Source organism: Lissotriton vulgaris, chromosome 4_1 (assembly GCF_964263255.1).
Source record: "Lissotriton vulgaris chromosome 4_1, aLisVul1.2, whole genome shotgun sequence".
Lineage (NCBI taxonomy): Eukaryota > Metazoa > Chordata > Amphibia > Caudata > Salamandridae > Lissotriton > Lissotriton vulgaris.
In genome coordinates this window covers 1,873,479,003-1,873,494,490 of record NC_141691.1, presented here as the reverse complement: position 1 = coordinate 1,873,494,490, position 15,488 = coordinate 1,873,479,003, and the positions used below count along the sequence as shown (strand labels likewise).

The 15,488-nt window shown below is 41.6% G+C and overlaps 1 protein-coding gene across 1 annotated transcript in view; it reads left to right on the top strand.

Moving 5' to 3' along the window:
• The window catches only part of LOC147724659 (uncharacterized), a 1,014,146-nt gene that overhangs the window by 347,676 nt on the left and 650,982 nt on the right, over window positions 1-15,488 (top strand). Inside the window, exon 8 of the mRNA XM_086918077.1 lies at window positions 2,650-2,740. Coding sequence (XP_086774203.1) covers window positions 2,650-2,740 — 91 coding nt within the window. The remainder of the gene's footprint in view (window positions 1-2,649; window positions 2,741-15,488) is intronic.

Sequence of the window (15,488 nt, the reverse complement as noted above, 5' to 3'; positions counted from 1 at the left end):
CCACTAATATGTATGGCCACAGGGAGTAGTGGGAGGTACATATCCGCAGAAGGTTGGCTATATGCACAACTTTACGGGCTTGGGAAGTCTATCTACAAATACCCAGAAAAGGACAGGTACACAATGTAGTTTTAGGTCACATAGACCTCATCCGTGCCAGATTTTCAGGATATTTATTTGAGTTAATTCATATACAATCAATCTATCCATGACTTTTCGACACAGCCAGTAGTTCCATTGAAGATTTGTTGCTCATCTGGTCATCTTGGACCAACGTTGGACACTCCTACCATAACCAATTGAATGTTTGCCTGCCTTTAAGCAAGCAGTTACATTACTGTGACCAAACGCCATCTTTTTCATGAATTTGTGTTGGTTTGATCAAGATTATGATACTTAACAACAACTTCTTATTTATGCCCCTCAGAGGCTCTTCGTTGTGACTAGTGGATGTTTTCTTTATTTGTTTATTGTTCTTAGTTTACCCACAAAACCTTACAAACGAAATAATTATTAACAAAGCCAATAGTTCTGAGTTGGCTGCCAGCCTTTTGGCAATTCTTATTTTGTCATGTTTTTTTACCAAACTTTATTGTTCATAAGCTACTGGGCCATCATCAATCTAAACAAACCATTGGCCAAAAGGCCAAAAATGTGTTTTCGTCCCATCAAAGCACACATTGTCATAGTACTCCCTGGCACTAAATGGAACTTCTTTGTGTGTTGATGTGCTGCTTGTGAAAGAGCTGCAAACTGTAACTAAGCCAGTGTCTGAGGTGGGCTACAACATTCTCCCTTGATGCATGAGGGAGTGGGGGAAATGTGAGTGACAAAACCACAGACTAATGGACACAGTCTGGTTACACCCCCTCTCTCCACCCCACACCCCAATATGTAATAATGTAATGCACATAATTGTAGAAAAGTCAAAAGGTCTGAGCTAACTCAGGCTTAAAAAAGTCAGTCTGTGATTGGCAGCCAATTGAAAGCCTCTTGCCTTTTTTTAAAAAAAAGCTGAGAAGAAAAGAAAGAAGGTGAGAAAGAAAGGATGAAAGAAAGAAAGGCAGAAATAGAGAGTGGCAAGAAGGAAAGAGAGAGAAAGCGAAAGAGGACAGCAAAGAAGAAAAGAAAGTAGGAAAGAAAGAAGGGAAGAAAGGGAAAAAGAATGAAAGAAAGGGGATAGAAAGTGGAAAGCAAGAAGCAAACATGGAAAGAAGGAAAGAAAGAAACTTAGAAAGAAATAAAGAAAGAAGTGATGGCAGACGGGCAGGTTTGGAAAGATAAGGGCACCCTCATGAGATAATATTTAGAATTCATGTTATCTGCTGGTAAGGTGTGGAAAAAACGCAGCAGTCAGACAAACAAAGGCCATTTCAAAAGGAATTTACAAGAGCATTGGCAAGAAACAGGAAATGATAAAAAAAGCTGTAATATGTCCTGTGCGCTCATCTGGTAGCGAGAGTCCTGCTATCATATAATTCTCTAACAAACATAGGCAGAACTAAAGTAGTAATAAAGTAAAAACAAAAGCACTGGCACGGAAGGGAAGCGCTCCTTGTGAAAGAGCTAAGGGCCCGATGTAGGTAGCTCTTTACCGATCCGAATCGGCCGAAAATACCGATTTTCGGCCGTTTCCGATCGGTAAAGGGCTATTGAGATGTAGGGGCACATTTTCGGTAATTTTACCGAATCGGTATCATTACCGAATCGGTAAATTTACCGATTCGGTAATATGTACCGAATCGGTAAAATAATTACCGATTCGGTAATATTTACCGATTCGGTAAAATTACCGAAAATGCAATGTAGGTAGGCAATGTACCTTCTGCACATGGCTTACAGAATCGGTATTTTACCATGGAATACAAATCCATGGTAAAATACCGATTCCGGTGTGCATGCACATGTGTGCATGCACACCTATGTCATGTGACAGGCAGACCTGCCCTTAGGGCAGGTATGCTTGCCACATGGCACCTGTGCCTGTTTTGGGGGTGCCAGAGGGTGTCAAAGTGACACCCCCTGCACCCTTGTGAATTCTTTAATTACCGATTCGGTAAATACCGAATCGGTAATGCCTAATCATTCCTATGGGCTTCAAAGCCCATAGGAATGAATGGGCATTACCGATTCGGTATTTACCGAATCGGTAATTAAAGAATTGTTAAGGATTCGGTAACGAATCCAGATGTTGGGACCTACATACCATTTACCGATTTTGAAATACCGAATCGGTAGGATTCGGTATTTCAAAATCGGTAAATGGGATTTACCTACATCGGGCCCTTATGCAGTCACTCAAAGTGACGCTATCCAGTGCTGAAGGAGGCCGAGCCATTGCCTTATACTATATGATGGGCAGAAGCAAAATGTGATTGACACAAGAACAAACCAATGGATAAATAGAGGTGCCTGCATTATTCAAATAATTTTGGTAAAATCAAAGGATTTTGGCTAATGCTCGACCTAAAAAGGCTGCAATGTACCTTCAACCTTCTTTCTCCCTCCACTGCGCTCAAAAAGGTGTTTTAGTATCCTTAAATGTATTTGTTTAACTTATATGGATTAAACTAAATTGAACATCAATTTTATAGATAAATCCACCATACAAGTGCGTGGCATTTTCAATAATGATGTCCTTTTCTTTAGGCTTCTTTGGCACTAGACCAGTTACACGTAAAAGAACGCGCCAACAGGAAACAATACTTCCACATAAACGTTTTGGAACCACAAGTTTTAGGTAAGTTCAAACAGCATTCGTAATCAGTTTGTTTTCTTCACCTAATACCACGAATCGGTATATGAAAGTGATAGTCAGTTCGAAAAGTACTATAAAGATTGCGATTGTCAATATTCTGGTGCTTTCATTTAGCCTAAAAGGTCACATGCTCAAACCGGGAATTTTCCAGTGCATTTCGGGAGTCTGGCATTACACGTATAATTTTGCTTTTGAGCGTTTAGCAAGTTCTGTAGTCTAACAAGAACGGTCCAAAGAAAGAACTTAGGGGCATATTGTCAAGGGCCATTATCGCCGCTTTAGCGGGACCTTTTCCTGTTAAAGCAGCGATAATTTTATCGCCCTATTACCAAGCTGTCGCTAACCCCAGTTAGCAACAGCTCGTAGGCGATAGCGATCATCTTGGGGCCCGCTTTGCATGTCAGCGATAATTATCGCTAATGACATGCAAAGTGGGCGTGCCAAGATGTTAGCGACTGGAAACAGGTCGCTAATATCGCCATCTCCTATTACCAACAATGGCTTAGTTTTGGAAATATTCGCTCTAAGCGCAAATATCTCCAAAAGCTAATGCCTGCCCTGACCAGTTCTTAGCCATGTTATCCAATGAGAGGTGGATAACATGGCTAAGAGCATTGTCACGGTAATGCCTGAATATCGCTGTATTGACAGCGATATTCACACATTTCGCCTGTTTTTTATCGCTTCTGAAATAAACCTTGATAATAGCAAGGTATCTCAGCGATAAAAACAGGTGAAGGGCGGCGTTAGAAATATTCCCGCTAAGCCAACATAGTGATAATTATCGCTAGTTGTTGGTAATATCCTCCTGAGGGCGCAATACTACAGGCGACAACCCTTGATCTCTGTAACACACACATAACACACACTCTCCCCTGGCACTAGGGTATTCACCCTCTACTACTTACTACGCAGATTCATCTTTTAAATGTTGACATTGGCCTTCCGGTTTAGAAATAATTCCAGAATGTCTGACAGTGTATTACCGGCATGAAAAGTGAGACTGCGGTTTCAGGATTAAACAAACTCTCACTCTGCTGAGTGGCTGTCACCTACCACACTGCAGGAGCTGTCAAACGTGGATCTCTTCAGGCCAAATCACAGCAGTTTTTGTAGAATGTGGAGAGAGAGAATCATATGTATGTCAAGTATATATTTATCAATCTTAACTCCACCCATACTCAACTTTAGTTTAAGGTGGAATTAAGAATCAAAACTATGGGGCCTATTGCACGGTGCTACAGCCATACAAAGCTTACGACAGATTTTTGAAGCCACTCAAAGCCATTTTGTGTGGCTCTAAATATCAAGAGTAACGCAAGGCAGCGCAAATCGATGTGTTGCAATTCTCTGCCCTGGGAAGGTGTTCCATGGGCGTTGCATGGGTGTTCCCACCCAACTCCCATGGATTTATAACAACTTGTAAAACTGGAATGAACCACAATCTTACATCTTCCCAGGTGAGATGTAACAACGAGAAATATCTCCATTTCTCCTTGTTTCTTCTTATTTCGCAGCCTGCATAGAAGGAGGAATATGCCTCCCAGGATTGTTTTTGGGCAGGAAGGTGCCCCTTCATCCACAAAAACAATCCTGCTTGCAACACAATCACCCGTGCACCATGGTTAATGGGTGCCTATGTTGGTGCTAGGCAGACCATTGTTCACCAGCGCATGGAAAAGGACAGGGAAGCGCTTCGGCAGGAGGCAAGCACACTTCAAGCCCTTCGAAATTCTTCTTCAAGATGATGAAAAGTTCACAAAAGTCCTCTTACCCTTTCCTTGGCAAATAAAGTAACCACTGTGGGCCAACCCCAGAAATAGCACAGCACAGGGGCAGTATCCTCCTTCAGCTTTCTTGGTTCTTCTCCTTGGCAAAGGTTCATCTTGGTTCCTAGAAGTGATCTAAAGTTCTGAGGTCTGGGCCCCAATATTTATACCAGTAAATCCTTTATCCTCTGAAGGCAGAGGGTGCCTGTGCCCAGCCAAAACCAGTTCTGTGCATCTTCCTGGCAGGAGGTGGAGACATCATTGTGTGAGAGCACACCTGACCCAGGTAGCTGAAAGGAACTCTCCTCCCCCCTGGCACTCACAAACCAGACATGGAATACACAAACCTAGCACAGTCATGCTGGATGGTTAGGCAAGAAAATAACTACTTTCTAAAAGTGTTATTTTCAAACACAGAATGTAAAAATCACCCACACTAAAAGATGTATTTTAACATTCTGAGTTCAGGCATACTAAACCTGAACTTCTACCTTGTTCCCTGGGTCAGTTTGGATTTTAAGATGTTATAATCAACTGCCTATTCTGGCCTATGGGAACAGGTAGTCTTGCAATAATGAAAAACGAAATTGACTCTAATTCACTATCAGGACAAGCCACACACATCAGGGCATGTCACCTTTTACATACAATACACCCAGCCCATGGGGGTACATGGGCCTACCTTAGGGGTGGCTAACATGCAGAAAAGGGAAGGTTTAGGGACTGGCAAGTGGGTGCACTTGCCAAGTCAACATGGCAGTCCCAGACTGCACACAGGCTTTGCAATGGCAGGCCTGAGCCATACTTCACAAGCTGCTTCTGTAGGTGGCACAATCAGTACTGCAATCCCACCATCAGTATTTGATTTACAGGCCCTGGGCACACATGGTGCAATGTACTCGCGGCTGACAAGTAAATCAAACAATTTACAATAGGGAGCACTTGCACTTTGGCACTGAATAGCAGTGGCAAAGTGCCCAAAGCATCTAGACTAGCAAAAACATGGCAAAAACACAGGAAGCAACAGTAAAAAATGGAAGGGAGACCCACGCCAATGGTGCCAGGTCTAACAGGATCGATCTAAACTATCATGATGACACAACAGGTTCCCCCATGCCATATTTTATTTATTTGTAAAGTTGTATATAGCGCGAACAGGATTCTGAATGATATTAGAGCGCTTTACAAAGGATGGGAGGAAGGACATAAATGCAATATCGACATAACGTGAGAATAAAAGAACAGGGATAATTGCATAATTACAACACAAATGAGTCAAGGAGAGAAATACAATAAACAGGTATATAGCGGAATACTAAGGGGGCCACACTATGCGGTAAAAAGAACAGCATAACATGATGGTACAATGGTTGTAGGATCAATTACTTTGAGTAGGTGAACCTAGTCCATTTAAGGTAGGAATTTATTCATTAGAAATCTTTTGGCTCCCAGTTTGAAAGCCGTTGATGAGGAGATTCTGCATACTTCCGGTGGAATAGAGTTCCATATCTTTGGGGCAGTGCAGGAGAAGGCTTGGTGACAAGTTCTCTTTTTGCTCATGATGAGCGGTTTCAAGAGAAAAGCGTTAGCGCTTCTTGAGGCTCTACAACCACAGGATAATTCAAGCTTTTGCACTAGGTACCTAGGAGTTTTTAAATGCAGGGCTTTGTGTGCCAGAACAGCAATCTCTAACTGAATTGGAGCTTCGTAGGGCAACCATTTAAGAGATTTTTGGACTGGGGATATGTGCTCATTTTGTTTGGTACCTGTAACCAGTCTTGCCGCATCGTTCAGTGATGCCCTTAATGAAGCTGGGGTGATTTTGGGAAGACCACAGAGCATATCGCTGATATAGTCTAGTCTTGGCAAAACAAGCGCTCGGACCACCTGCTTGAATTCAGATTGTGGAGGGAATGGTTTGATATTTCTAAGTGTCCGCATCAAGGGATTAGCTCCCTTACACACATTGCTGATATGATTTTTCATATTCAAGTGATTGTGCAGGGTGCTTCCAAGAGATTTGGCTGTAGTTGAAAGCGGTGAGGTGATTCAGCCAAAGGTCTAGCTTGGGTAAGTGGTTCAGAGGAGAGATGGGAAGGAATTCAGTTATGGAGGTGTTGAGCAGGAGATGGTTCTCAGTTAACAAAGTTTGGGTAGACATTAGGGTATTGTTGAGTGAGATGATGTAATCCGGGGATGAGATTTTTAAATAATGTTGCGTATCGTCCACATACATATGGAAGAGAATGTTCACGGAATTTAGTGAATTAGCTAATGGTTCCAGGAAAATGTTGAAGAGGATAGATGATAGGGCTGACCTTTGGGGGACACCCATGAGTACTGGAGAAGGCTTGGAGAGGGAGTGGTTAGCCCATACTCTTTGTGATCTGTGGTGGAGGAAGGACGAGAACTATTTTAGCCCCCTACCTGAGAAACCCATCCTGTTCTTCCGATGGATAGGAGGTTGTCGTGATTAATAAGACATTTTAGTTATATTTTTCCAATTAGCTGTGATTATTTGAAATGCTAAAGCAAATATCAAGTCTACAAATTTGCCAACCATTCACTGAGAAGTCCAAAGGAAGGAGGCACCACCCAAAAAGATGTGCCTAACATCAAAAGGGAAACATATGGATAAAATGTCATTCAATTTATACCGTACTTGTAACCAAACATTTTTAACAAGAGGGCAATCAAAAAACATGTGTAAAATATTTTCATGAGCACAGGACTAACCATTCATGTAAGCTTGTGGGGGTGATGTATAATCTATTATAAAAATAATATAATGTTTGTGTTGTGCTTGCTGAGCAAGACGAGTTATGAATCTTGGCCCATATCGATTTCCAAGTACCGGCAAAAATTCTAGATGTAATTCTGATTCCCATGCGAGCTCTACTTTAAACTTTGTAGTTAATTTAGAGGAATTAAGCAATAATTTGCATATGTTGGAGGCCTTCAAATGTGTGGAAAAATCAATTAGGAAGGAAGGAGGTTGCATGTTTGAAGCTGTAGCAGATTGTTGAGAAGTGTAGAGGAAAAGAAGAGGTTTAAGGCGTTTGAAATGAGAAGCATATTTGGTAGATATATGGTATTTTCCTTGTATCTCAGAAAAATCTAGCAAAGAGCCTTTAGAGAATAACTGTCCAATGGCAATAATACCCTTTTTAATCCACTAGTTCCACCGAAGAACCCTATTATTTAATGTAATGTTTGTGTTGTACCAGATTGGGGTTTGTAAAATATTTTCAGAGGTGATCAAAGGTTTGGTAATAGCTAAAGAATGGGTAAGTATTGGGAAAATGTGGCTCACTGGTTAGAGGCGGCAGACCCGAGAGCAGAGAACGGCCCGGGACCAGGGTTCGATTCCCGACTCGGCAGGGTCTTGGACCAGGATCAGCGGACTCGATAATTCTCGCATCGGTGTCTACTCCAACCAGAGATCACACTTGGCAACTCTGGGCATTAGCTTGCCTCATCTCCACAACGGCCCCTCACAAACGCCAGGGATGCCTGGTTTCACCTTGGAGACTCCCAGGAGGGAATATCTCACAGGGAAAGCCAGGACGGGTTCCCCAGCGGTCTATAGCGCTACGAGGCCTGCGGTGCGGGTAGCAGTGCGCTTTACAAGACACACAATTTATTTATTTTGGAGATTGGGTGATCTGGACCATATCCTTGAAAGCAAAAGCATGCTCTAATTGCCCCAAGACTGTTGATGAGAGGAGGAGCCAAGATGGCGATCGGCATGGATGCGTAGGCTCCCGGCTCCGTAAGCCTCCGAGCCCCGCAAGGAACTCCTGCACAAGATCCTGGTATTGCATGGCAGCGTGGCGACGGTGAATGCGCGCAGGCATCGCTCGCGCGATCCCGACGTCTCTACCGGCCCTAAAGACGGAGATATCCGCGAAGCCGACGGGTGGCCTCAAACGACCCTGAGCCGGGACCTCGACTGCGTACCATGGCCGGGCACTGACTCATCAACAGCGGCCAGCTGGACCTGGGCGGAGTCGGCCCACCGAGACGCAGCAACCGCAGAGGGGAATTTTCTGAAGGAGCTTTGCTTGTCACACGAAGCGGCTGGAGTGCATTCTCGAGATGGGGGCTCGGTGGAACTACTGCTAAATTACAGAGCGCAGATGGTGAGCCTGTCGGCTCTGTCTTCGATCCTGCCCGGTTTTCGCGAGCCACTCCCGAATTTGCGACTAGTGCTGAGTCGTAGAGAGGATGGCCATTACCGGAGATTGCTTCTCAGGCATGTACTTTGAGAGCCCCCGTGATACAAACTATAGTCTGCCTGAGCTGAATTCGTCCCTGCCCTGCCTTCATTCTCCCTGCAAGATGGAAACGCCTGATGGCTGCCTGAACGAGAAGGAGTACGCTACCCTGCCTATTGAAGTGCTGCGTGTGGGGGAGTGCGAGTCACCGAGTGGTTCTGTGATGTGGGAAAAACAGCCCACGCTGTCTCCCAGTGATATTCTTGCTGCTCTGGGTGACTTACAATCTGCTTGGAGGGATGGCTCTCGAGCGCTGGGTGGAAAGCTTGACGATATTGCGCTCACACTGTGGCGATTGCGTTCGGATGGCCCCCAGGTACGCGAGGACTTGCCCCCAACTATCTTTGAGGGGGGTACTGTGGCTACACATGGATGCGGAAGGGAATGGATGATCCCGGGCAGTGCTGGTGCCTGTGGAGGACTGCCCGCATGTTTCTATTGTACTGAAGGATGCCTCTCCCAGCATTGGATGGCGGCCTCGTCCACTGTAGCGCCGCTGATAACTCGGACACTGGTTCAGCTACTGTCGTCTCCTATGCTTGCTTCTTCTTTACTCGCCCCTGTACTACTGCTATGGAATGCGTATCATGGGTCGGAACTGGGAGTGATGGTCTTCAGTGAAGGAGACTCTGTCGGTGGTCGGCGACGTCCATTTTGTATTTGCAAGTTGCGCCTCTACCTTGCGTGGACATTTTGTTTTCACATGTCTGCTGAGACGGGATCTCCTCGGCGGGCATGCCACGGGGGACTTACAAGAACGGGCCAGGGCTAAGTGGTTCTTTTTAGTATTTGATGTCTGAGTGGCTTGCGGGAAAGCGGGTTGGCGAGTTCTCAGGATATCTAACTGCGCAGTACGTGATGATTCACCCCCATTTGTACTGTATTCAGTGATTGCTGTTGTTGACTGTTGCTTTTGGGGTGGAGATTAAATTTGTGGAAGGGGAGACCGGGAGCTTGTTTGGGTGGCCCTCCTCCGGTTTTATATAACTTTTTTCTTTTTCTTTTTCCCTTTTCTGTATCTAAATTTCGGGTTCCTGTATTATGGGCGACAGGCACACTGCTAGGGGGGGGGGGGTAGGCCGTAGCCTCTGCATGCGTGTAGGGTGGGGGGTTGGGGGGCGGGGTTTTTTGTTTTGTCCTTTCTTAGTTTCTATGGGCCTTATTTTTTCTCTTCACTTTTCTTGGTTCTTTTCTCTTTTTCTTCCTTCTTTTGGGTCAGTACGGAGACTAGGTGTAGCGTTGCTTACCGTTTCTGTTGTTGGTTTTACCGCTAACATCAGTTGGGATGTTCCACGTTTATGGGGTGGGTAATGACCAGTATGCACTGTGAATATATGCTCCTTTTATCCTGATAAGCGTATTTTTGTGTTGCTCTTCCGATTGTGACTCCTCGCTTTGGTGATATTCTCCTGTGTTCATTGCCCACTAAGTACTTTCGGTGGATTGATTGGCGTCTGATCCTTCTTCTTTTATAATTTAAAATTAACCTAATTTATCCTGTACTTGGCGGTCGCTTTTAACTTATGTGATATTTGGAATATTTGCTGATTTTTATCTTTAGGGACTGCTGAGCTGCTCTATGGTCGCTTTTTGTGCTACAAACTGATTTCGAGGCAGGCCAGAATGGTTGTAGGCCCGTAACTGTATGCTGTTGTTGCACAATAAAGGTTTCCAAAAATAAAAAAATAAAAAAAGACTGTTGATGAGTCCGCGTAATTTTCAGAGAGGGAAACCCAAATATGTTTCAATGTGAAAGCCGAGTGATAAGTTCTAAGATTAGGAAAATTGACCCAACCGGAATCTTTAGGTTGCTGAAGGCGAGTTTAAGTAATTTGAGGTTTGCGTTTGTTCCATAAATATTGAGTTAGAGAACGATTAATGATTTTAAAGAAATTATGCGGAAGAGATATAGGAAGCATTGACAAATAAAAGTTAACAATAGGTAACAACATAATTTTGATTGTAGCCAGCCTACCCTACCAGGAAAGAAATTGAGGGAACCAACCATCTATTAGTGCATTAACTTTAGTCATAATCTCATTACGGTTAATCTTAATAGTTTCCTTAATACTATTAGAGTAGGGGATGCCTAGACATTTAGTACCTTTTAAGCTACATTTGAAACCAGAGTCTTTGAACCTATGAGGAGGCCGGTATTTATTCAGCTGTAAGATTTCTGACTTATTAACATTCAGTTTTTAACCTGAAACAACAGAGGATGTGTTCAATAGTGAAAAGAATTCTGGCAGTGATGTAGTGGGGTTGGATATATATAATAAAACATCATCCGCATACGCAGTGTATTTTATATTCAGATTTTTTAAACGAAAATCAGGAAATGTGGGAGTTAGACAAATTATTTCCAGAAAGGGTTCTAATGATAGAATAAATAACAGGGGAGACAGAAGGCAACCCTGCCTAGTACCTCTGTGAAGTGGGAAGTATTTGGATTGTCTACCATTGACCCAAATAAAGGTAGAAGGTTCCGCGTATAATAACTGAATGTATTGGATGAACTGAGGGCTAAAACTATGCTATTTCAATGCACCAAACATAAATTCCCAATTCACTGGATCGAAAGCCTTCTTGGCATCCAGTGTTATTGTGGCTAAGGGAGAGCTAAGTTTAGCAGCCAAGTGAATGATGTTAAGGAGAGTTCTAGAATTGTCTGATATAGATCTTCCCTTCATATAACCAGACTGATGCATGTCACTAAATCAGGAATAACGGAGTTAATACGGAGCCAATAATTTACAAAAATCTTATAATCCGTATTATTCAGTGAACTAGGTCAATAGTTACTACACTGAGAAAGAGCCTTATCTTTCTTAGAGAGTAAACAGAGCATGGCCTGAGTAAAAGAGCCTTGTGTATGTCCTGTGCTCAAAATATGATTAACGAGAAATAGTAACCTAGGGGTTAAAAGATGTTTAAAATGTAAATAAAAGTGCACAGTAAAGCCGTCAGGCCCAGGGGTTTTATCTTTGGGGAGTTGATTTATGCATTTAATAGTTCTTGCTTAGATAAAGGAATATCTAGGGAAGATAAATCTACCTTATTATCAGGGTTTTAGGGATTGATTAAAAAAAGTATCTAATTGTTCAATAGAGGAGATGATTCAAAGGTAGATAAACTTGTATAATAATCCGAAAAGCATTCTAAACTTTTGAGTTGCCATGGCAACAATCTTAGATTTTTGTTTTTTGTTTTTTATTTTAAGGTTGTTTGCCAATGATTTACCTGCTTTGTTTCAACCTCCATACATTTTTGCATTGAAACAAAGTAGGGTATCACAAGCATTGTCCCAGGATTGTTTGTTGTGTTGCAACTTGGCCTTAATAAGTGTAAATGCTGTATCACTGCCACTGGAGGAGAAATATTTGGGCTCCAAAATCTTAATCTGCTCTAAGAGTTGCTTTTAATCTCTAAGAAGTCTTTTCTTTTTTCTAACAACAAAGTATATTATAAAACCTCTTGCAGTTGCTTTAAAGGCATCCCAAATAATATTCATCTGCGTATCTGAAGGAAGATTGTTAAGGAAATATTCTTGTAGAAAAACTGTGAGATGCTCTTCGTACATCAACCAACCCTCTAGCAGATATGGCTTCTGAAAGGCTCTATGCATTTTAGTGGGGACAGGACAAATTTGGTCTATTATCTGGGATCTAAAAATGGGTCCATAAGTTGATTGCAATCACCACCAACTATCAGGTTTTCTGATGCTTGGGAGGACAACAAAGAAGAAAAATCATTCCAAAATAATAAATTTACTTTGTTTGGCCCATATACATTACAAATCGTAAATTTATCTTCACATCTATCAGAAGCCAGCTTCCAGCATCATCTTTGAATTCATTTAGCAATTGAATTTTTAACGATTTATGAAACAATATAAGAATGCCATTTTTGGTATTTACTGTGAGAGAACTAAAAACATTCCCAACCCATTGTCTCCTAACAGAGTTTATGTCTTTTTCTTTATAATGCGTTTCTTGTAATAAAACAATTTGATAGTTCAATTTTGATAAGTGAGTCAAAACTCTTTGCTTTTTGACCGGGTACGAAGACCTTTGACATTCCATGACACTATACGTAATTTACTCATGAGGAAAGACGTGAGAGAATTTCTAGATTAAAATGGTAAACCTTTTAACATGAGATAAATGAATGCAAGACTCAATTAACCAAAATGAAAATGGTAGAAAGCCATACAAATACGAATATACATGAAAACCATCAAACACAGAAGTGACAGTAAAGTAAAGGAATTGAGAATACATGAGGAAAGAGATAGAAAAGCGAACAAAGTATCCAACAAGCTTTTCAAGATCGATCTGGTCAGGTAGGGCCCGATTCACAGAATGAACATACTACTTTTGGCATTCACAGAATGCACTTACTACTTTTGGTATTCACAGAATGAACTTACTCATTTCGGTATTCACAGAAGTTAGGACTACTAACTTTAGGACTCCTAAATGCCTTCTGTGAATACCAAAAGTCTTAAAATTAAGATTTTTCTCAATTTAGTAGTAGTAAAGTTAGGACTACTAACTTTAGGACGCCTAAATGCCTTCTGTGAATACCGAAAGTCTTAAAATTAGGATTTTTCTCAATTTAGTAGTAGTAAAGTTAGGACTACTAACTTTAGGACGCCTAAATGCCTTCTGTGAATACCGAAAGTCTTAAAATTAGGATTTTTCTCAATTTAGTAGTAGTAAAGTTAGGACTCCTAACTTTACTACTACTAAATTGAGAAGAATCGTAATTTTAAGACTTTCGGTATTCACAGAAGGCATTTAGGAGTCCTAAAGTTAGTAGTCCTAACTTTACTACTACTACATTGAGAAAAATCCTAATTTTAAGACTTTCGGTATTCACAGAAGGCATTTAGGCGTCCTAAAGTTAGTAGTCCTAACTTTACTACTACTAAATTGAGAAAAATCCTAATTTTAAGACTTTTGGTATTCACAGAAGGCATTTAGGAGTCTTAAAGTTAGTAGTCCTAACTTCTGTGAATACCGAAATGAGTAAGTTCATTCTGTGAATACCAAAAGTAGTAAGTGCATTCTGTGAATGCCAAAAGTAGTAAGTTCATTCTGTGAATCGGGCCCGTAGAGAATTGTAGAAGACCACAGATACAAATTTGAAAATAGAAAAGATTGCTATATTATATTGAAAAAAAGAAGGGGAAGAAAGAAGAAGAACAATTGAGGCAAGAATTGGGAGAGTAATAAGAAGAAAAAATGGAGAACATAGTCTCCTCTGAAATATATATTCAAAAAAGGTTAAAAAAAGCAGGAGGACTGTAGCCATGGTGATTACAAACAGAAAAGACAATAAAGATGAAAGGGGGGGACTAGAAGGACAGACACCATTGAGCAACACCAAGACTAAATAACTGAAATATTAAGAGATAATGGAAGGACAATATTAATAAAAATGGAGATGAACAAATACAGAACTTACCAAACATTGGGAAGACAACGCAACCAAGCGAAACATGGATGATGGAACTGATGTATGATGGGAAATAAGACAACAACGTCAGACAAGATACAACTGGGAACCTGCAAAATAAAAAAAGAGAGATCAATTAGGTTTTTACTAAGTTCAATATCTTCTGCCTTGTGCATATATATAAAGTTCTTGAGCTCCGCAGGATCTTCGAAGGAGATTGTTCTGTCTTTATATGTTACTTTGAAAAAACAAGGATGACTAACGCCATAATGAGCATTCATAGATCGAAGCATAGGTCTGAGGTCTAGGAACTCTTTTCGGTGATTGGCTGTGCGTTTTTAACAATTGTAGACAAGGTTTAGTGCCAAAAATTAACACCATCTGAAAGGAGGCGTTAAGAGGAGAAATGTTTTCATTTTCTCCTTTCGTTTCCAACTTTACCAGTGAGCTGCACTGTGCAGCACACATTAAAAGTTTGAAAAGTGTTTAGACTTCTCTAGGCACAGTATTTTGTTCAGGAAGGGTCTACTTCCTGTACAAAACCTATGCTAGACTCAGGCATGCACCTTAGCGCTATGATGCTAAGGTGTGTGTCTGGAGCATGGCAGCTGAAATCAGAACAGGCCATAGGGAGAGGGGAGAAGAGAGCCATATCTCTGTATATATGGCGCTCTCCTGCTCTCCCACTGTCACACAACGCAGTGCAGCATTGTTGGCTGCTGTGCTGCATTGTGTGAATTTTTTGAAAATCTGCCCCTAAGAATTCAAATTAAAGTAATTAATAGCCTATAGTACAGTTTTTAAGCCAATTAGAATCAAATCTTGCTACAATAAGTGTTAACACTAAAAAAAGATTTCCATACTTATTGTAAGTACACATATCTAGGTAGCATCCATTTTGTCCCAGCCCATGGTAGCACAAGAACTGCTTGTGTTGAAGCTTAAGCTGCACAGACAGGGCTAAGGCACTAGAAGAGAGGTGGGCTAAATCCCGTTCAGCCCAGTGGGCATTGCAAAGCAGGGGTCATTAGTGTGTCTGCAAGTCACACTTAATAATAAAATCACAGCTTTGTGGAAGTTGCCTGTAGGTGGGCCCACCTATTTTACACTGGTTTAACAGTACAATCAGGTCACAAGGTGTAGGAAAGTAGGATATGCTTTCATGGTCATCCCCACTTTTTGCTGTGGTCATTATGTTTTCTGACTAGTCTGTCTGGAATCCGG